The following is a 21594-nucleotide window of genomic DNA, read 5'->3' as shown; positions in this document are numbered from 1 at the left end:
GGGAACCAGAAATCATCATCAACCTTTTTCTGTTTTTTGCTTCAGATTTTGTTTCCCAGAATGTTTTGCTTGATGCAGTTTTTTTAGTTTTACTCTGTAAAGACAAAGACTTGTAAATGTTTAATGTTTATTTAACTTTAAACAAAATGTTGCCAGTTAAAAAAAATTTAATCTACGGTAAATTACCGGCAATCCAGCTGCAATTTCTACGGAATTTTTTTACAGTGATAGGTTGCATTTTGCCACACTATATTGCAAGAATTTTCTTTATACATTGTGGACTCACATATTTTTTGTGCATTGCTCCATTGCGGAGCTCTTGTTCAGCCCTCTCCACATCTTCAAGGGTTTTAAGAGGTAGATTTAGGTTGCATTTAGTTTTAGGTTGTGTGCTTGTGCTAGTGGGTGCTGGATAAGAAACAGGAGTCTCTTTTTTTAACAGTTGCTTTAACATGGTAGAGTTTTCATTAACTTTGCTCTTGATTTCTTTCAGCATTTGAAGAATCTCTTCATTGTCTGTGTAAAATAAATTGAAATTATTATAAGAGAAAAAAAAGATTTTTTATCTCATTACTCACAATGAAAATCACTGGACTGACCATCAGCTGGCATTCTGGATGTGGATGGTACTAATGGTGAATTTTGAGGATTTTCAAGTTTTGGTCTTTTTATTCCAGTGATGCTGGAATGAAGCATTCAAATAGAACAACATTTATTTTTTTATTTTTTTTTAATCTTATAACCTTTTAATAGGTGAAATCTTTTAAAGGAATGATTTATTGAATGTGTACGTTTATTACATACCGGTATGCTTGTATAATTGCATCTCTCGCCTTCTGAGCCTGTTCCCAAGTGCCTACAACAACAGAAAGATTTTATTATTTGAATGCCAAAAAAGCAGATAGGTGACTTGTTCAAAAAAATTACGTTTAAGAACAGAGTAATTACTGTATGAATATAGTTAAACAATCAGTGATAACAACACATTTTTCTTTTGTCAGTTCAGAGTGAAGTAAGTTTTTCTCATAGTTTGTTTTTCAGTATTAATTAAGATAGGTCACCATTTTCATGAGTTATTGAAAATGCTGGATTATTTTCAACCCAAAGTTGGGTCAAAAAGGGACAAATCCAACTCGTTGTGTTATAATTTAACCTATGGGTAGTTTCAACCCATTAGTGCGTCAAATATAAAAAAATTTGGGATAACTTCACCCAACAACTGGTTTTGTTCCTTATTGACCAAACAGTTTTAGATGTGATTTATCTGTTGCATGTATATTAATAATGTTGCACTTAATACATTATACATTAAACTCAAAAAATGGTGTGGTGTTTTAACCCATCGATTTACAAACCAGTGGTTCTGTCCATATTTTACCCAACCATGGGTTGTAAACAACCCAGCAATGAGTGTACTTGTAGGATTTAAACAATAATATTACAATAGTTAGTGTTACCATGTTCTCCTTGAAATTGAATGTTTAACATCTCCCATGGTTTTCCTGCTGTTAAAGGCACACTTCTGTTCATAAGAGCTTCTTTACATTTCTCCGGTGATTTGAATGGTGGCCAATAACATCGGGTCTTGTCTGGGGTCAACCAGTTTGATGCTACCACCATCACTTCATTTGAATCTTGCAAGACAACAACTGCATACATGGCCTGTCTACAGTAAGTAAAGAAAAAATAAAATGTAATTACGGTACATTGGAACACTAATATTTTAACACAAACACTGGGTTTTGCAGGGTTAATTGTAACATGGACCTTTTACATTACACAGGGTCGATCTATTTTTGTTTTTGGTCTTTTTCTGTCACTGTCAGAAAGTGATCTCTTTCAAATTTGGGAAAAGTTATGATGTGTTTTTGTTGATACTGGACAAAGACAGGCAAGCACGTGATACTCAGGGGCAGCCATCTTGGCCGTGGTAGGGAGCAAAAAAAACTCATGAGCGGGGAGCTCTGGAGCAGACTAATGGACCGAAGCAGCCTCTGGAGTGGACTCGTTTTTAAAAGCTGTTGCATTTGCCTTGGAAGGGGTAGAAGTGCAGTGAGTAGCCCAAACAAACATCAGGTGGTGCAAATTTGTCAGCACCAATGACAGTGGTGAAACATCAGACTTGGGGTCTCTGGCGTGGTGGCCGAGACGGCTGTTGGCTCTGGCATGGACGTTGCCACAAACACTGTGCTCGCGATCCACAATGTCAGGCATGCTGAAGTCTATGATCAGAACTGTGAACGGAGAACAGACTATAAACAAAGCATGAAAATCATTAAAAAATTGGGAAAATCAGTGAGGTAAGCAATGTCCTAAAAGTCTCAGGTGTTGTCCTTAAGGGGGCAATTATCATAATGCAGGCAAATCAGTTTAACTGCTGGATGTTTTGTGGTCAGTCGTTTTGTAATGATTGGGGCACAGACGGAAAGCAAAGGAGCATGCTGTGAAACAGATCCACACGCAATATTGGTTTATTTTAATAATCTACAGGGTAAATCAGAGGCGCGGGAAGATATTTTCGGTAGGGGGTGCGGGGTTATAGAATAGAGTTATAGAATTCTAATGTTGTTCACAAGCTCTGTATTCTGCAGACCACTCTACCTATGTCTTCTTTTAAAAAAATCACTCGCCCCTCCCATCCATAAAGTAGCCTACAGCTGAGCTGACGGGGCATACAAACTATATAGCCTATTGCAACATAGTAGAGATTCTCTGCCCAGGACGTTATTTTCCGCTACTATCCTCGGGCCGGGCCGATATAAGCATATTTTGAATCATTACTTTATTACCCCAATTGGGGAGAAAGCTATGCCATAATTAGAAACATTATAACTATATTTAGGCCAAAGTAACAAATGTCTCCAAAAAGTTACACAAATTACAAATTACAAAATGATTTGTAAAAGTTACAAAATGCAACGCGAGTCAGGTGCGGAGTCTCCTCTGGCACACATCACGCACCGGGCATGCTGTGCGGTATGGTGGAGCTTAAGTGCAACATGGAGTTTGAAGATGTAAAGAAAAAAGAAAAACAGGAGAATTAACTTTGAGCAAGTTTGGAGGAAAGTCGGAGGTATGGAACCAGTTTATGTACACATATGCATTCTCACTGGTCCCAGTAGTACGCCTTTTTGTTGTCCTTTGGTTAAGTTTTTAATATTTCTAAACTCTAACATAATAACTTTATTGACATTACTCGAGTTAAGGCGATTACAGTGGTCCTTTCAATTCACGGGTTTCATTTAATTCTATTTTACACGTAAATGTAATATTTGTGTCTTTACGTTTTGTTTCACTTTGCCATGGCTCCTGCGGTGTAAAAATAAGATATTTTTCGACTTTAAAATTCCAAAATCATGTCCTAAATTGTCGGAATATATTCCAAATGGATTCATTTGAATTTATAGACGTTTAACATTAAAATCGATGCATGGGAATAATTTAGATAATTTTTTTGAAATACCTTTTAAATGTCGCATGCATGTTCCTTATTGTAGATATATAATTTAGTTCCTTTTACGTAGTTTTAATAATTTAATTCAACCGTTTACACTTTCATTCAATAAAGCACATGTTCTGTAACATTTACAAGTGCGTTAAACACCGCAAAACAATTTGGCTATATTTTTAAATATTTTTGAAAAGATGACGAACTAGAAAATCGTTTACTGAACCTAGCTTAGCTTGGACGCATTTTTCCATCGGAATATGTTTAAAATATCAAAATGGGCCAACATATTTTGATTAAAATATATTCTAAAACCATGCTAAATTATTTTAAGAGTAGTAGACCTTCTAATATAGGCCAACCACACTCCACAGTTCATTCTTGTTCGTTTTATATGTGTTTCATTGTTGCATGCACTTTTTACGCATGCAAACTAAAATGCTATTTATATAGTGCGACCATTGTAAATCAATGCGAATCATTGTAAAAATGTATTAGCAATACATACCTTAATAACTAGTCCTCGGGAATTTTGCGTTGTGTGATTGAAAAAAATCCAAAATTCTCTTTTGAGACATTGCGAAGCTGATAGATAAACTCATTCGGCGTTCAGTATGTCGCTGTGAGTGTGCGTGCTTGTGTGTTATGCTTATGCCTATTACAGCATATCGGCTGAATGCAATCACGTCGTCAAGACAGAATCTGATAGAATCTGGCTAATACACACTGAAATAAATTAAATCATTTTAAAATTACTAAAATTATCCCTCTCTTCATCACACACCCAACATGGCATACAAAATGTCTTTGTACAGAAACAAACCAAAATCAAGAGATATTTATGAGATATAATTTTAATGTCATCGCAGTTTTAAATCTCTGCCACCAGGGGGTGCTGCAGCACCCCCAGCACCCCCACTTCCCGCGCCCCTGGGGTAAATTACACAAGAAAACCAGTAGAAAACCACAAATGACAAAACCGAGTACCAGGTAATCCAGGGCATGATCAAACATGTTACACTTAAACAACAACTGACAACTAAAGACACGTAGGGCTATAAACACTCAGTGAAAACTACTGAACCACAGAATCTCTATGGCAACAAACAGGGAGATGAGTATGGCCTTAATTAATATCAATTGTAACAAACAAGGGAGCCTCAAGTATACAACATCTGAATGTATACATCTGTATGTATTGATCCATAATACTCCTTATTAAGTCCTCTGCCATGTTGATTCCAAAACGAGGCTGTGAGGGATGGACGTCCAGAGCGTGTGTTTTAAACTTATTGTTTTGTACTAGGATTCTGGTTCATTCAGCCATCAAATTTCCACAGGACAAGGAACTTCAGGAAACGTAGATTGTTAAAATTAAATGGGACATATGACCTAATTTCAGATGAGAATAGTGCATTGTGTACATAATATCTGTTCTGGATATTAGCCTGTTGGCTAATCGCTAATTTCTCATGTTGTAAGCATATTTACTTTTCTTTAAAACACCAATATAGTCCTATAACTATAAGGACATATCTCCAGTTTGTTGTGTTTTCAGAAGAGCAATGCTTGCGGTAAGGCTCTGGAATGTGTACCGTTTTCATTATTGATTCTGTTATAGACCTAAACTATATGTATTATGATTTTATACTTGATCAACCGGTTTAAGCTAGGCGAGTCAAAACTTAGTGTTCTTGATAAGTATGCAATTAAAGAGAGATGAAAGTGTAAACTTATTTTCTGAATTTCAATTTTAAGTGCTGTGGGAAATAAGAGAGCATGAGTTCAGGTCCAGTAACATTTGAAGTTTGATTTAAACTCTTAAATTGAAATGTAATCATAAGACTACAGTAGCACCTATATTTAAGATCTAAAACATCAACTTGAATCAACATCCACAGAACTTTTCAATGGCACAAAAGGATTTTAAAAGTTAAAAGGATTCTGCAGACTTATAATAAAGTAAGAAAGAAACGGCACTTTTATAAACTATTGACTAAAAGACTATTTTAACCCAACAGTATATGTGCCATGGATTTCTTAATATAAGAGCGTAAACAAATAGCTGAAATGAAAAATGTCCAAATGTCCACTTTGGATGAAACAGACTACTAAGAAAAAATACATTTTCTATTTAAATCTGTAGTGTTATAAAAAAAAAACTATTTGATGTTTGTTTTGAATTTACCTATAATTACCACATGATATTATTCTTCATATGTACTAAACAAATCTTTAAAAGGGCATTATTTACACTTACCTTATATGTCTGAAGATAAATATACAAACAACGATTCTTCTGTCAAACCAGTGTGTGCTTTCAGTAGAAACCCACAGAGAGTTTAATCTTGTTCAACAAACAATAACACGCTATGTTTGCAAATTACACCCAGTAGCCCTGGTTGGTGCTTGGAGTCATTAAAAGTAGGCAATAACCTCAAATGACTTTCACTGTCTAAGTCTCTCAAGATGCATTCATCTGTAATAGAAAATACAGTACTACTCTATATTTATATTATTATTTATAGATATAGGATACTCTAAATTTTTAATTAGAAATTGCAGAATTTGACCTACTGGCCAGAGAAACATCAACTTTACCAAATTAACTGAACGCAAATGTTAGATGACAAAACTGAGCTCAATGTCATAACATTGAGTACTATTTATCATACATTCACCTGTTGTGATTGTTTTCATGTCATCTATGAAGATACGACCTGCAATCTGACAGGACCTTCCATGCTAAAGTCATGTAAACATCAGTCTCAATGGGCCATGGATAGTGCTCCAATATTTACCACAATGAGATCAAAAGTGAGAATCAATAAAAATGGAATAAAGAAACAAAATAGGAATCTTAATGGATAAAACTTTAATATGAAATAATCATTAAATATAAATAATTCAACAAAATTCTAATTATACCCAGTCCCACTTCACACTGCTTATTAATCAAACATGACAATTATAATGATGGCTGTTTAGAAAACCTTTTATACATCACATTTTTTCACATTTATTTTGTGGAAAGTTATGAAGTATCATTGTCCCAAAACAGACATAAAACATGATTGCAAGGCTAAACAGAAAAGTCTATAAACACTTGCAATGTTTTAACCCCTATTGGCCATAATTAGGCAAAGCCTTTATATAAACTTGACTCCAGCTACACAGTAACAAAAAATGACATCACTAGATATCATATAACTTTAAAGGCGTTCTAAGCGAATCGGTGTGTTGATTTTTGAAATGTGTTTTCAAACAAACTGAGCGTAGTTAACTCCTCCCCCTCCCTTCCGTGCTTTCATGAACGCGCCCAAACCCCACCCCCAAATCCTTCTTGTGTTTTATTGGCTGGAACACTTTGTTTTGTTTTGTGGTGCAGGTTTGGCCACTGTGTTTATATTGAAGTTTGTAGAGTCTGGGCTGTCTACAGAGATTGCGTTTTTTTAAAGTTTGATCAGCGGACAGGCAGCAAGCAGATAGTGAGGAGATGTTTGCTGTATGTAACAAAAAATGTTTTATGGTCTAAAACGCGTCAATTCGCTTAGAGAGCCTTTAACCAAGTAATAAGGAATAGGGTCATTTGCAAGTAAAACACCTCCAGAAAACACCTCCAGAATAACAAAAATCACTGTAAAAAATTCAAATCAACCTACTTTTTAAGTTTTGACTTGTGATAAGTTGACATAACTTAGAAAAACAAGTTGAAATTGTTTAATTTAATTTGTTATGTTAAAGTAAAAATATATGTTGATAAGATATAATTTTTTACACCATGCTTAAAAATTAGAACACTTAAAATGTAAAAAATAGCTACCAAAAAAGACAAACCAGGACCATAACAAATTCATATGAAATAACCTATTAAGAAGGCATGCTTTAGTTTAGATACAAAATAACAAAACTACCAACAATCTGTCCCACATTCCACATCCCTTGAATAGTGCATTTCTTCTCTCAATGACTTCATTCAGACAGCTGATTTGAAAGTTTCTCAAGATCTTCAATCTCTCTGGAAACATCTATAAAAGAACATATTATATATTACTGCATGAACATATCTGAATACTTTGGATTTGGATAAAAAAGGTTACAAGAATGTTTCATATGTATACAGCACTTTTATCACTATCTACACTTTTTGGAGGATTTCTCTAAACTACCATTGGGCAGTCTCCACCTGGATGATACTACATCAGCTAAAGTTTACCAGATCATCTACCACAAACTATTAGAGTAACAGTTTATTCAACCCATTCTCACCAAAAGCGTACAAATGACACGCAGTGTGATTATCGTGCAATAGATACGCCAAATTCCGATTTTGCGTGCATATGATACGCCAGTCCTTCCCATTCACTTATATGGCGAATCGTTTCGTGACATTTTATTTATTGTTTTCTCATTTGTTTTCTGTTTTTTTTACCATTTTCGCTTGGGTTTAGGGTTAGAACAACTTTTTGTTATATAAAAATGACATCCTAACCCAAACCCCAACTCTAACCCCAACTCCAAGCGACCATGGCTTAAATATAGATAAAAACTTAGAGAAACCTGTATATTAAATAACCTGCTTAAACAAATGTGAAATCTAACCCTAAACCCAAGCGAAAATGGTTTAAAAAACAGAAAACAAATGAGAAAACAATAAATAAAACGTCACGAAACGATTCGCCATATAAGTGAATGGGAAGGACTGGCGTATCATATGCACGCAAAATCGGAATTTGGCGTATCTATTGCACGATAATCACACTGCGTGTCATTTGTACGCATCTTGGTGAGAACGGGTTGGTTTATTTGATGTGAATTGAAAAAAGGCCATGGCTGGCAGAGGCAAATTTGACCAAGTTACTGTTTGCCTAAGTCTCCTATCCAAGTATTGTTTCATGCCCATCTCTGCTTAGCTTTAATAGCAGAGTATGTAATTCAAAACTATACATTTCTCGATTTAGTATTTTGAATGGTTTAGTAAAGCTTCTTACCAAAAAGAGTTGTGTTGGTTGTGAGAAGAAAGAGTTCAATTGATTTGTTCAGCTCAGATTCCAGGTAATCCTTTATGTACCACTTCAGAAATAAAAAGAAATATGTTATTTATAAATAAGCTAACCAGGTCTGAGTTTACACTCTTGAGTTTACACAGGAACTTTTCTAAACAGTTCTCTGTAATGATAAAAGTTTCTTTTAGATTATAATTTTTTTTCTTTTAAGAACCTTTCACTAAGGTTCTTAAAGGAACCAAAAATTGTTATTTTATGGCATCAGTGAAGAACCTTTTAAGCACCTTTATTTTTCAGTCGTCTATTTTAGACATTAGTTATCTTTCTCTTTATACCATACACACACACACACACACACACACACACACATATATAAATATATAAGATAGAGAGAGAGAATAAATACCTTCAAGGTTCTGAATTTTTTAAGCACTTCCTCTTTAACCTCACTGAACATTTCTTCTTTTAATGACTCAATTGTTTCTTTAAGAATCTTCTGCATTTTCATGAATGATCCTTTTCCTGATACTTTTGCCGCTTCTAAAATATGTAACACCAATATAAAAACAATACAAATACTAAGATAAAAATGGAAAATATGCTATGTGACAATGATTTCAATTTAGTTTAAATCTTGACATCACCTTGTATTAAAGTATCAAGTTTACATTTTCACAGAATGTTCGGTCCCACTTTATATTAAGTGGCCCTAATACCTGTGAACTTACATGGTAACAAGATGTGTACCTAGCATTTAACTACAGTGTAAGTACACATACTTACATAGTATCTACAGCTCTAATATTTGTGTAACTATGTACAACAATTCATTGAATGGTATGTGTAAGTACAAATGTGTAACAGGACATTGGTAGCAAAAAAATTTTACTTAAGTAAGTACACATGTGTACCATGTTGGGACATTCAAAATTTTTAAAACTAACTGATCATTACTTTATTGTGCAATTAATTGGTTAAAAGTGAATGAACTCTTTTATTAATTTATTAATGCTGACTTACTTCCATAGCAAGGAGTCATTTTTGTCTGGATGGTAATTTCAATTGAGGCGTACATTTCCTTCTTTTTCTCAAGGATTTCTCTGCTGCATGAAGCCTTCAGTTTGGTTTCCTTTCAGAGGATTGAGGTGGGTAAAGAACATGACATTTAACTTAAAGCGTAAACACTTTTTTTAGATGTTAACAGAGTTAGTTGTGTTGCACATAGTAGATAATGTTAGTATCTGTTAATTTTTCTATTAGGAGAAAACTAGTTAGGAGACAGAGAGAGAGAGAGAGAGAGAGAGAGACATCCGTGTGCGACCCAGCAAACACAGAACGTTCCCCTAACGTTAGTTTTTGGTTATATTTTGGTTATTTTTTTGGAAACCAAATAATAACGTTCTGGGAACGTTATTTTTAGGTTTTATTTTTTGCAACCATAAAATAACGTTCCCATAACGTTGCAGGGTGGTTATTTTTAAATAACCTAAAAATAACTTATACAGAACGTTATTTTTTGGTTATTTTTGGTTGTTTTTTGGGTATTTTTTTGGAACCATAAAATAACGTTCCCATAACGTTGCAGGGTGGTTATTTTTAAAATAACCTAAAAATAACTTATACAGAACGTTATTTTTTGGTTGTTTTTTGGGTATTTTTTTGGAACCGTAAAATAACGTTCCCATAACGTTGCAGGGTGGTTATTTTTAAATAACCTAAAAATACCTTATACAGAACGTTATTTTTTTGTTTTTTTTTTGGTTATTATTTTGGAACCTTAAAATAACGTTCCCATAACGTTGCTGGTGCATAATTAAACCCATTATTCCTTAAGTGAGCACGTGTGTTATGCGCATGCTCCTCTGCACGCGCTTACCTCGCGCTCTTCACGAGCACCCGCTTTCTCTTGTACGCGAATTCGCATAATTTAAAAAATAACGCTTGTTTTCTTTCCTCAGAGACATACATTATATTAGCGTTTCTTTTTTCTCTTTCTTTCTTTCTTTCTTTCTTTCTTTCTTTCTTGATTAAGTAACTTAAATATGTGAGAAAAATGTATATATGAGTGATTTCCGAATAGCCGCCTGTGGTAAGATCTTTTTACCTAAAGTGAATGAAATGTTTATTTATTTGGCATTCGGTTTTTACTTCAGAGTCTAACATTATTTTAGCAATTTATTTTCTTTCTTCATTAGTAACTTTAATATGTAAAAAACGAAAATATATTTTAATGATTTCCATGAAGGCAGTGCTTTAAGTGGGCCGGAACGCGCCGGTACTCAGTACCCCCACTTCTAAAAATAGCTCTTGAGCGTACCACCACCTCTCCCTGAGCCCAGAACGTGCTTTTAGCGTACCGGAATGCTCATTTGCACATCTGTTTAAATCAAAGGTTTTAATCCTTTTGCTGCGCTGCCGCTTTTCAGAGCGCTCTTCACAATGTACACTTCCTAATTCGTCCCACCGAGAGCAGAGACTACATTACCCATACACCCTTGAGTTTACAAGTTAAAAGCGCATGCGTCGCCTTTGCTGTCAGTCAGCCTCAACGTGGTGTGACTCACCATACCCGTCAAGTATCCCGTTTTGGCCGGGAAAGTCCCGTATTTTCCCTTCTTTCCCGCCGTCCTTCCGTATTAGTATTTTCCCTTAAATCTCCCGTATTTTATCCTCCGTAATTTCGCACGCAAAGGTTGTGATCTATAAAAAGATCCTAAAGATCGCTAAAGATCCACTGGTTCCGCTAATCCACTTCGTGTTTTCCCGCCCGCTCCGCAGCATGTCTGTGTGCACTCTCTGCCTGGACGACAGTTTCTGAAGTTCGTTGCATTAACAGGTAGATTTATTACATTATATCAGCTGTTAAACCGCAGAATTACTCATTTGGAAGTTTGTTTATGTATTTGTAAAATGTAAAAGTGCTAACAACTTAGCAAGCAAACAACAACAAAATAGCCACATTTTTACTATTATCGCTTGTCTAATGGATTTAATGTTCCCGATCAGATCTAAGTTAATATAAACACTAAATTTGCTGTTGTTGGCACACTTTGTAGGCAAAAAATACAAAAAACACAAATGCCTGAAGACAGAGAACGGAAAGGGAGGCTGCTTCTAAAGGCAGTTCAACATTGCAAACATGGATTCAAAGATCCATCAAGCCAGCAGGTAAATCATATTGAATATTTTTTTGTCACACTTTAATTCTTGTTATTATATTTCCCATTATAATCACTTGTCTAAGTTGATGCTAGTAGTATAACACATCATATTTATAATACTTTATTAAAACCATACTAATAGTAAATTTCAATGAATTTGAACAAGGCGCACAGTAGTTTAATCCACCCACAAAATGGAAAACAATGGGAAAAAATAAAGTGACGACTTTCTAGTTTTAAATTGCCAGTATTTTGTTATTCTTGAACCCATAGACATGGTCTTGGTGTCATTTTAAAGTTTTAGTTTTTAAGCTCTTTCTATCTGAACAACTAGTTTTAGCCTTTGACCATGCTGAAAATTTGACTTGTATATCTACCTTTTGCACATTTTATGTATGTTCAATAGCTATTTCTAGCTCAAGCGAATCCACAAACTTATATAAAGATTTATTATTTTTTACAAGGTCGTCTGTTGACTGCTGAATATAAAACCCCTTCAATATAGAAGTCCAGTCAGCAAAAAAAAAGAAAGAAAAATAGAGTACCGGCACTTCTTTTGGGCCACTTAAAGCACTGCATGAAGGAGAATGTGATGTTAGAAGCTTTTGATTGTTGTAAAAACTGAGAGCTATTCGGCTAACGTTAAACTGATCTGTTAACCTGAAGTGAACGAAATCTTTATGTATTTGTCAATAGGTTTTACCTCAGTCTAACATTTATTCTAGCTGTTTATTTTCTTTCTTCATTTAGTAACTTATATGTGAACTAATATATATTTTAGTGATTCCCGTCTATATGAAGAGAGGATGTTTTTGATTATTGTAATGATGGAGAGGCGGCTAACTGCTGTGGTAAGATTTTTTGATCCAAAGTAAATTAAATGTTTATTCATTTTCAATAAATATCTGTTATAAGTCTTCTTTATTGTGTTGAAGTGACTATATATTTGATAAAATACAATGCTATCTAAATTCAATGTGTGGTGGGTTGAGGTATTTTTATTTAAAATAAACTGTGTTATAATACATTCATCTAATGTTTCAATAGACATTTTTTCAGTAATAAAATAATTTATTTCAGTGCGTGCACGGAGGCGCAGCAACGCGACCTGTCCTGTAGATCATTAAACTGTTTTTGTTCCATGTCAACTTGTGCATACTCCCAGCAAAAATGTTTGGTTCCCAAAACGTTCTCCTAACGTTAGAATAAGGTTCCCATAACGTTAGTTTTTGGTTCCCATAACGTTAGTTTTTGGTTTCCATAACGATATTTTTTTAAGGTTTGTTTTTGGTTAGCAAGGAAAGTTTTCTTTACGGAAAAGAACGTTATTTTTAGGTTAGTTTAACGTTCCCCTAACGTTATTCTAATGTTATAATAACGTTAGGAGAACGTTAGTTTTAGGTTAGTTTAAAGTTTTTCTAACGTTTTGCTAACGTTATAATAACGTTAGAAGAACGTTAGTTTTAGGTTAGTTTAACGTTTTTCTAACGTTTTCCTAATATTATTATAACCTAAAACTAACTTTATTATAACGTTATCATAACGTTATCATAACGTTAGAATAACGTTAAACTAACCTAAAAATAACGTTCTATTTCCGTAAAGAAAACTTTCCTGGCTAACCAAAAACAAACCTAAAAAAATAACGTTATGGCAACCAAAAACTAACGTTAGGGAAACGTTTTGGGAACCAAAAATTGTTAGCTGGGGAGTTACCTGTGGCAGTGTGCGTCTCTTCTTTAAAGTCTATCCCCTCGTTGCTTAAGCACAGGGGCGTTGCCAGGCGATTTTCCCGGGGCTTCAGCCCCGAATGTTTTGAGTTTAGCACCGAATGTATTTTGAAAAGTTGACTGACAAATATGAAACATGGACAAATTGAGTATGTAACTTAAACATGAATCTTAAAGAGAGTTTTTCTGCTTGACTATGAGTTATGTGCAGTCTATATGTCTTTTTCTGTTAAATTTATTTAATTTGAATAATGCTATAAGGACAGATGTCATGGGTATCTGGATTTACCTGAGTTTTGATGAAGTTCTGAATGTGATGAAACATTGAAGATCTGGGGTATGTTTTGTCTCTTTGGATTATACTGAATTTATCAAGATGTTCTTGGAGTGATTTTCCAGATTTTTCATTGAGACTAAAGACAGAAAGAAGTTTGGTTTGAGTACTGTGTATGTTTATCTCATTAAAATGGAAAGTTGTTGTTTAGTAACACTTCCCAATGTGGTATTCCAAAATTCAAATGTATATGGAGATAAAAAACAAAGTAGTTAAATTTCTATGTCATCCAAAAAAAACTTACGAAAAAATAATAGAGAACTCTTCAGATATGTTTTTCTTCATGGGATGGGCCAAACACTTGTTGAGGTCTAGGGTCTCATCCCAGTTTCTTGACCAATAATGGCCATTATTCTTGCACAAAGCTTTAAGAATTTTATGATATCCTCTATTATCTGTTTTCTTTTGAATTACAACACAAATTGCGATTACAAAACATAGAAAATAATGTGAATTGAACTGTCAAAAACGAAGATATATTAATTACACTTACACGTTCAATCAGTTCTGCCCTTGCATTCTCAAGACATTGTTCCACTGACTCTAATACACCATTTGAAAGACATTGATCCAGATTATTTTGAATGAAAGCAAACTGACAATCCAGCTCATTCAGTGCCTCATTTAGATTTTTCTTTAGGTCATCATGGAATATGGTTTTTATCTGAAAAAAAAAAACACATTCAAATATCCTCAGTAAATGACATTAAATAACTAAATCAAAGTAAATAATACATGTAGGCAGCTTTCTATTGTACAATAATTTTCTAGATACCAATGCTTCATCTGTACTTGGTAGAAAACTTTGTATCAAGGACAAAACTCCCATGGCTTCATTGACATAATCTCTGCCCAGTTCTCGGTTGATGCTCCTGTTATGATTCTTCAGAACATCCTGCAGCTTTGGGATTTCTGCAATTTATTTCTTACATTTAAATATTAATTATTTTTGAAGTATTTTACCATAGCAGTCTACTTGTATAATAATGCTTTACCTGTGTCAGGTTTTTTCACAACTGGATTCTGCTCGAAGAAAGCCTTGGAGCTTACAGTAAAAACATCCATGCTGAATTTCTCCATCAGTTTCTTTAACAATAATATTTTAATGGTAAATGTGAGATCACAGTATAATCAGATACAAAAATATAATCAGATCAGAGAAAAAAATATAATCAGATAATGGTAACATCAGTATTACTTTGAGTCCAGGATTCAAATGTTCAAATTTTTCTTTCATTTTTTTCTTGGTACTGTTATTTCTGTAAAGTATGCAGTCTGCTATCGGAGTCTGAAAAGATAATCCACAAACGATTAACTAGAATAAGCCAAACAAGAATTACAATAAAACAAGAAAAACTAAGGGTAATGCAGGGTTTGTCAAAACATGCACCATGTCTCTCAACAACTTGGTATTGTGTAGTTTTGGTCAATCATGGTAGCAACTGACACAATAAACCACCTAGACTCATTACTCCGTCTACTTAATTTGTTTAGAAATATTGCTGCTTTGGAAACACTTTACAATATATTTTACCATAAGTTAATGCATCATGTCAATAAACAATTTTGTTTAGCACTAATCCTAATTCATGTAATTATCAGGTCACTGTTAACATTAGTTAATGCATAATAAGCATGAGCAATAGTATAAGCATTAACTTGTCAAAAAATTACATACATGAATAAAAAAGTATATAGGAAAATAATAAAAATATTTTATGGTTCTACATTTACCATACCGTGTCAGGAAGCCGTGCTGATCTAAAAATAAAAATATATATATATGAAATAATTTGAAATCTTAAAAAACAATGTTATTTTTTGAAGATATTGTAGATTTTGTGTTTGGTGTAGTAGATTTTGACCCATGCCTTTCATTTTATATCAATATTTGTAGTGATTTTATAATACTAACCTGCAATAGGGTTTTGGATTAATGTCATCAGTCATTGTACAGATGAAGTTTATGCTTTTGCATTCTCCTCCAGGTCCCAGCTCTTCAATGCAGTGCTTTAACATCTCCCATGGACCTTTATCAGTAGTGGCTCGTTTGATGGCACTTACAACCCACACAGAAGAGCAATCTCTTAGTTTCTAACAGGATTAAAAATAAAAACATTTCAGATAAAAACACTCATTCCTTAAGCTCTCGCCTAAATCTTTTTGTTTATGTCGTATTTTATCTTAAATTGGATGAATTGAATTGACAATGAAGTAAAATTCCTCTTAATTCAATGAAATCATATCACATTATATGGAAATAATACACATGAATACACATAATTGTATGAAGTAAAAAATCTAATAGGATATTAGTTAGAGTATTAGCTAATATGAACTAACATGAGCATTGATTAATCTTTGAAAATCATAATGCTAACTGATAAAATTGCACATGTGCTATAACACTTTAAACAATGCATCTGGTTCGTCCAATGTTATTGCTATGTCCATATTAAGTTAACTAAATAAATAAATGTGTAAATGTGGAGTTTGGATCGTTTTCACTGTTTTCATCTTTTAATAAATAAACACAACAAAGCCATATACTGTATCTGAGTAACATAAATAATCATTATTTTTTTAATAGTGTACGTTTAAAAATATGTTCATTGGAGGAAAAGTTTTTCAGTATTTACAGATCTCCAGAGGTTATCTCTTATCTTGTTGCAGTCTCCACTACCAGGAAGATCAATCAAGACAATGTGCTGCAAGAGTTCACGAAAGTTTGGAATCTTAATTTTCACGCTTTTCACAAGCGGCCAGTACCAACCACCAGGACTTGAATCACTATGTTGTATGTAGCATGCAACTTTACTGGCAAATTCAGAGGCCTGTTAAATAAACACTATTGATTTAAACATGCCTTCAATAAACAAGTTATGTTTAAATTTTTTGTACATTTTGCAGATTCAGAAATGTAATATTTTACATACATAGCTTTCTAAAACTTACATTACATTTTGAGATGGTTATGGTATTGTTGGTCAAAAGGTTATCCATTTTAGCATATATGTCATGATTCATGATCTTGAGCTCTTCTAATGTTTTCTTATGTGCATCTTCTCCATACATTGCAGTGAGCTTTTCTACAGCACTTTCCATCATCTCATCATCTCTGTCTTCACTGTCATCTGACAAAACACTGAAAAGATCTTGGAGTTCTTTCTCACACTCCTTCAAATAAACAAAGTAATAGAAGTCTTAATAAAAGAAAATACTAAGATAAACGCTGATACAATACTGAACACAAAAACCTCTTTAGAAATGAATTCGATCTCTGCTGTGTAGTTGGAGTCACTCAGATTTGCTTCCACCTGAGACACAACAGCTGTGCATGCACCGGCACTACCAGTTGGAAGTAGATCCTCTTTACCCAGGATTGCACTTAATAGAGTGCTCTTTCCTTCTCCTGATTTCCCAAAAATCCCAACAGTTGTTTTTTTCCTGTTTTCAATAGATATCTTTGAAATGGCCTCTCTGTGCATAATGAGAGAGATAATAAGATGATTATCAAAAAAGCAAGTCATATGAAGAAATCAACCCAGTATCACGAAATTGCGTGACTATTTCACGCATGGACCAGCGTGACAATGTCACGCTTTGCCGCGTTTGAGCGTGAGCATGTCACGCTTTCTGTTTGTGTCAATGTCACGTATTGGTTACTCAACTTTTTTGTCCTATTTTCTTACCATTGTCGCTTCGGTTTAGGGTTAGATTTACATAAAATGACACCCTTACCTAAACAAACTCTAACCCCAACGTCAGGTGACAATTGGTTAAAGTTTAGAAAATATAAAAGAATAAGTATTGTATCTTTTTTTTATATAAACCAATACTTAAAGTGACAAATACTTAAAGTGACATATAACACAAGCACCAAATCTAATCCTAAACCGAAGCGACAATGGTTTGAAAATAGGACAAAAAAGTTGAGTAACCAATACGTGACAGTGACACAAACAGAAAAGCGTGACATGCTCACGCTCAAACGCGGCAAAGCGTGACATTGTCACGCTGGTCCATGCGTGAAATTGTCACGCATTTTCGTGATATAGGGTTGGAAGAAATATATTTCACTTACTCAATTTACTTACACAATGTAGGATTTTAATGTAACCATAGAATGGTCAGTGACCTCTGTTGCTTCAATGCTAGCATTGACACGTTTCATTATCTGGTTTGTTTTCTTGATCACAATGCCGATGGCCATTTCTGTGTTTAATGAAAGAAAACTGTGACTATAGTGATACTTTTAAAATTAACTGCACAATCAATTATTAGAATATAAATAAATAAGATTCGAGACACCATGTTCTTCTGCTATTGTCAAGGTGCTCTCTATACATGTTATTAGTAACACTTTACAATAAGGTTGTAATAAATGCATTAACTAACATGAACAAACAATAGACAATATAGTTTTTCAGCATGTATTAATTCTTGTTAATGTCAATATATACATTTAATACAGGTGACAATAAGTGAGACAAGAGACGGGCCATTTTTTAAAACAAAAGTTTATGAAATAAAAGCAAACGTTTTAAAGATTTTTTCATTTTGGTTCTAAAGAACAAAAACCCAAATAGGGCTGGGGGCTAGAGGCAGTTTTTAAAAACATTAGCTATGGCACTTTAGTTAGGAATTTCGCTCTAAAATGACTCTTTTGATCAAATACAAACAAAAAGCCTGTGGTAGGGTTTATTCACTTTAAAGGTTCCAAATGATATACTGAAATAAATTACATGGTAAATTGTTCTCTGATATCTACATAGGTATGTGGCTTTATTAAGTGCAAACATTATCCAGAGACGGTTTTACATGTCCGTTTGCAACCTTAAGAATGAAATGGTCTAATTTTACCTTATTCGAAAAGGTCATGAATAATAATTTTGAACTCTGGTCTGATTGGTTGTTTGTCAGAGCAGCTTTTTTGAGTAGTTTTTTGTGTGTGTAAACAGACCTCATGTTTGAGCCTGAATCAGATTAAGATACAGAGTTTAAGGAATAATTAATTGTTTGGAGATTGATAATGGACATTTCTGAGTGGTAAGTTTGTGTTTTTATTTAGTATGGACTGGACCTGCAAAATGTAACTGGGAAGTCAATAGAACTTCAGCCTAAACGCTACCATATAGCATTAACTAGCATATAGCGCTAACTCAGCAGGTACAACTTTGTTTTAGCATTGTAACAACGTTGTACTTAATTTAATGTTAAAATGTTAGAAAGATGGGCGTACATCAAGACTGTAACGTCACAGACAGTGTTATGTTGAGATTGGCCTGTTTTCCAGCTGTCTTTTGCATGCACAAGGTTTACATAAGAAGAAGGAAACAATCGTGTTTGAGGCTCACGACGATATGTCATTCCACACCATTTACAGAACTCGTATTATTCATCCATGCCTACGTTAATACAATTTTACATTCTACGGCACCTTTAATATCACTTTGACATACAGTAGCCTAAGCGAGTGAAAAATGACTAGAGCAAAGAAAAGTGATCTCTGAAGATATGAGCGAGAAGGCAATATTTATGATTTGTCAAGAAAGTGGAGTGTATACAAACTACCATATGTTTTAAGCTGCAGAAATGACATGATTGCCTAAAATAAATTTATAATTAAGCCACATATTTTCCGCAACAGCACTAAGGGGCAGTTTCACAGACAGGGTTTAGAATAATCCAGGACCTTAGTTACAGATGTGGCCTTTAAAAATGCGCGTTTTCTCCCGCGGCATTCGCCAATTCGTCTCGCAGAGTCTCGCAGCATTCTGCAAGTGCTTTCGGGGGGGCTACTTTCCATTTTCCCTTAATGTGTTTCGCTTCACAGAATATCCACCAGGTGGCGCATAAAAACATTGGATTGCCGTTGTTTCCAGAAGTTAATAAGGGCATTGCTGAATATTTTACATTGCTACTGTATTAAAACAGCAAAGTGATATGTCAACCCCTTCTTGCCAGCATACAACTATTAAGATACGTGCAATGCGAATTTATAGGAAGTGCAACAGAGAATTTAGTGTTAGCCTAATAAACGCGACTCTATTTACAATGAATATCTTAATTATTTGTGTTGTCGAATTTTGACACCGTTTCATTGTTTGTTCATAATATTTATAATTGTCAGTTTTTCTAAAAGTATCAATATTTTAAAGAGATTAATGTGGTATAAAAAAGACATGTTTTAAAGTTAAAAATGTTGTAAAAAATATAGTAGTATTCTTATATTTTAAGAATAACAATATGATACATTTATACTGCGCTAAAATGCTTTACATATGGAAAGAGGAATTCTTCTCAACCACCACCAATAAAGTTGACAAATTATTCTTTAGAAAAAAGGCGTTTAAACCCATGCGGGCTGTACAGTTGGCATATGATATCTTTTTATTTCGTTTTTACATATTTATATTTATAAAATCTTTAATAATAGGCTACCTTTCTTGCGCATATGCAGTCAGTGTTTCTACGTAATTCATAATTGTAAAAAATATTATTGTAAAATAGAATATCACTAAAATAATTTATTAAAGTAACTTAATAAAATGTCTTAATGTGACTTATGTGTTTTTTTAGTTGGTCAAACCAAAATAATTGACGCGAACAGAGAAACTGTGCCTTTTGCGGACAAAAAACACCTCCGAAATGTTGAGTTTATGAATATTTAAAATATGTACTTTGTGAAATGTGTGTGTAAAATAATCAATTTTATAACATGTGGCTGTAGAGACAAACACGCCGCATCGCCTTCCAGATATCTTACACGTTCGCATTCAACACTTTTCAAAACTTATTTATATTCAATCTAATTAATAATTATAAATTATGACATGAGAAAATTAGAAGTGTGCAAAAGAGCCAATTCAGATATTGTTAATTAAAGCTGTTTTATACACCTTTCTGCCTTGTTTAAATTAACAAGCATTTTATTTGCCACTGTCAACACGTTTTGTGATTGATTTAATGATTTATTACAGAAACTTATATGAAGCAAAGCTATTGTACTAAGCATCTTTATATATATAAATATATATATATGTTATAAATGTTGTAAAAAATATATAAGTATTCTTATATATTAAGAATAACAATATGATACATTTATATTGCGCAAAATGCGTTACATATGGAAAGAGGAATTATTCTCAACCACCACCAATAAAGTTTAAACATTATTCTTTAGAAAAACGCCTCCGAAGTGTTGAGTTTATGAATATTTACACTTACAATATATACTTTGTTAAATGTGTGTTTAAAATAATAAATTTCATAACTGTAAAGACAAACACGCCGCATTGCATGATTTTATAAATACCGAGGTCCATATAAGTATTTTCCAGGGCATGCACCCCAGGAAAAAAAGCTTCATATTTCCCAGCTCTACATATATGAATTTTAATACATCAGAAAAGCAAAGAATCAAATACCTATAGATTTCAAACCATGTCAGTATGCAGAAGACTTGTGTTGGTCATTAGGAATACATTGTAATAATTATTTTACCATCCTGGGCACACTGTTGCACACTTTCTCTTCTTTTGTTATTTATTTAACTTTAATGACTTCAACAGGTACTGTTTATTAGGCTTTAAGACTGAATGCAATAAAATGTTCAAGCCAAAATATGAACATTTAAACTCCGTGCACGCGCGCTACGGGTGGATGAAGCGTTGTACCGCGCACGTGATGCATCGCGTTTTCAAGTTCAAGCTTAGCAGAAGTCCAGTGCAACACAGGGATCATTATACAGTTAAAAACATATCTTCAAGAATTAAAGGGTGGCGTTGAATGTTGTTAATAAACATGCTGAATAACGGAAAGTGAATTACTGGAGGGAGAGAAAGCAGCGCATTAAATTTGGACACCCAAGTGCTCAGCGGCATTAATGTTTCTTGTCCTGTCACCTTGA

The 21594-nt window shown here is 33.8% G+C and overlaps 2 protein-coding genes and 1 long non-coding RNA gene across 4 annotated transcripts in view; 1 reads left to right on the top strand and 2 right to left on the bottom strand.

Moving 5' to 3' along the window:
* Nucleotides 1–198: 198 nt before the first annotated feature.
* On the bottom strand, nt 199–5844 carry LOC135776708 (uncharacterized). Of its 2 annotated transcripts, none has more exons than XM_065287575.1 (5): nt 5709–5844; nt 1458–1666; nt 805–856; nt 600–682; nt 199–516 (listed from the first exon to the last, which is right to left on the bottom strand). In XM_065287575.1, exons 2-5 carry the CDS (start codon nt 1657–1659, stop codon nt 248–250), a joined length of 606 nt encoding a protein of 201 aa, XP_065143647.1. In that variant the 5' UTR covers nt 1660–1666; nt 5709–5844; the 3' UTR covers nt 199–247. The 2 variants fall into 2 exon arrangements, with proteins under 2 accessions (XP_065143647.1, XP_065143655.1); XM_065287583.1 differs by having other exon boundaries at nt 1458–1662; nt 5709–5730.
* A 495-nt stretch (nt 5845–6339) lies between these two features.
* Nucleotides 6340–21594, bottom strand: part of LOC135776640 (nuclear GTPase SLIP-GC-like) — a 166387-nt gene continuing 151132 nt past the window's right edge. Inside the window, exons 4-15 of the mRNA XM_065287483.1 lie at nt 15595–15773; nt 15419–15440; nt 14878–14967; nt 14675–14765; nt 14455–14591; nt 14173–14343; nt 13924–14081; nt 13635–13758; nt 9475–9583; nt 8861–8994; nt 8440–8521; nt 6340–7476 (exon numbers count right to left, since the gene is read on the bottom strand). Of these exons, the coding sequence (XP_065143555.1) occupies nt 7421–7476; nt 8440–8521; nt 8861–8994; nt 9475–9583; nt 13635–13758; nt 13924–14081; nt 14173–14343; nt 14455–14591; nt 14675–14765; nt 14878–14967; nt 15419–15440; nt 15595–15773 (1353 nt within the window). The 3' untranslated portion in view covers nt 6340–7420. The remainder of the gene's footprint in view (nt 7477–8439; nt 8522–8860; nt 8995–9474; nt 9584–13634; nt 13759–13923; nt 14082–14172; nt 14344–14454; nt 14592–14674; nt 14766–14877; nt 14968–15418; nt 15441–15594; nt 15774–21594) is intronic.
* LOC135776684 (uncharacterized) lies at nt 10117–12468 on the top strand. Its single transcript, XR_010544165.2, has 3 exons — nt 10117–11290; nt 11511–11622; nt 12397–12468. It is a non-coding gene; the product is annotated as an uncharacterized lncRNA (long non-coding RNA).

This window comes from Paramisgurnus dabryanus, chromosome 19, assembly GCF_030506205.2.
Source record: "Paramisgurnus dabryanus chromosome 19, PD_genome_1.1, whole genome shotgun sequence".
NCBI classification, from domain to species: Eukaryota; Metazoa; Chordata; class Actinopteri; order Cypriniformes; family Cobitidae; genus Paramisgurnus; species Paramisgurnus dabryanus.
Note: the sequence above shows the minus strand (reverse complement) of the source record. Positions and strands in the feature narration are given on the sequence as shown.

Bases quoted from the DNA above. Each gene is read 5' to 3' on its own strand.
- LOC135776708 (XM_065287575.1), bottom strand. From the start codon at position 1,659: ATGTATGCAGTTGTTGTCTTGCAAGATTCAAATGAAGTGATGGTGGTA. The intron at 857-1,457 runs GTAACACTAACT...CTGTTGTTGTAG, and splicing joins TCAATTTCAAGGAGAACATG to GCACTTGGGAACAGGCTCAG. The intron at 517-599 runs GTCAGTCCAGTG...TATTTTACACAG, and splicing joins ATCCAGAATGCCAGCTGATG to ACAATGAAGAGATTCTTCAA.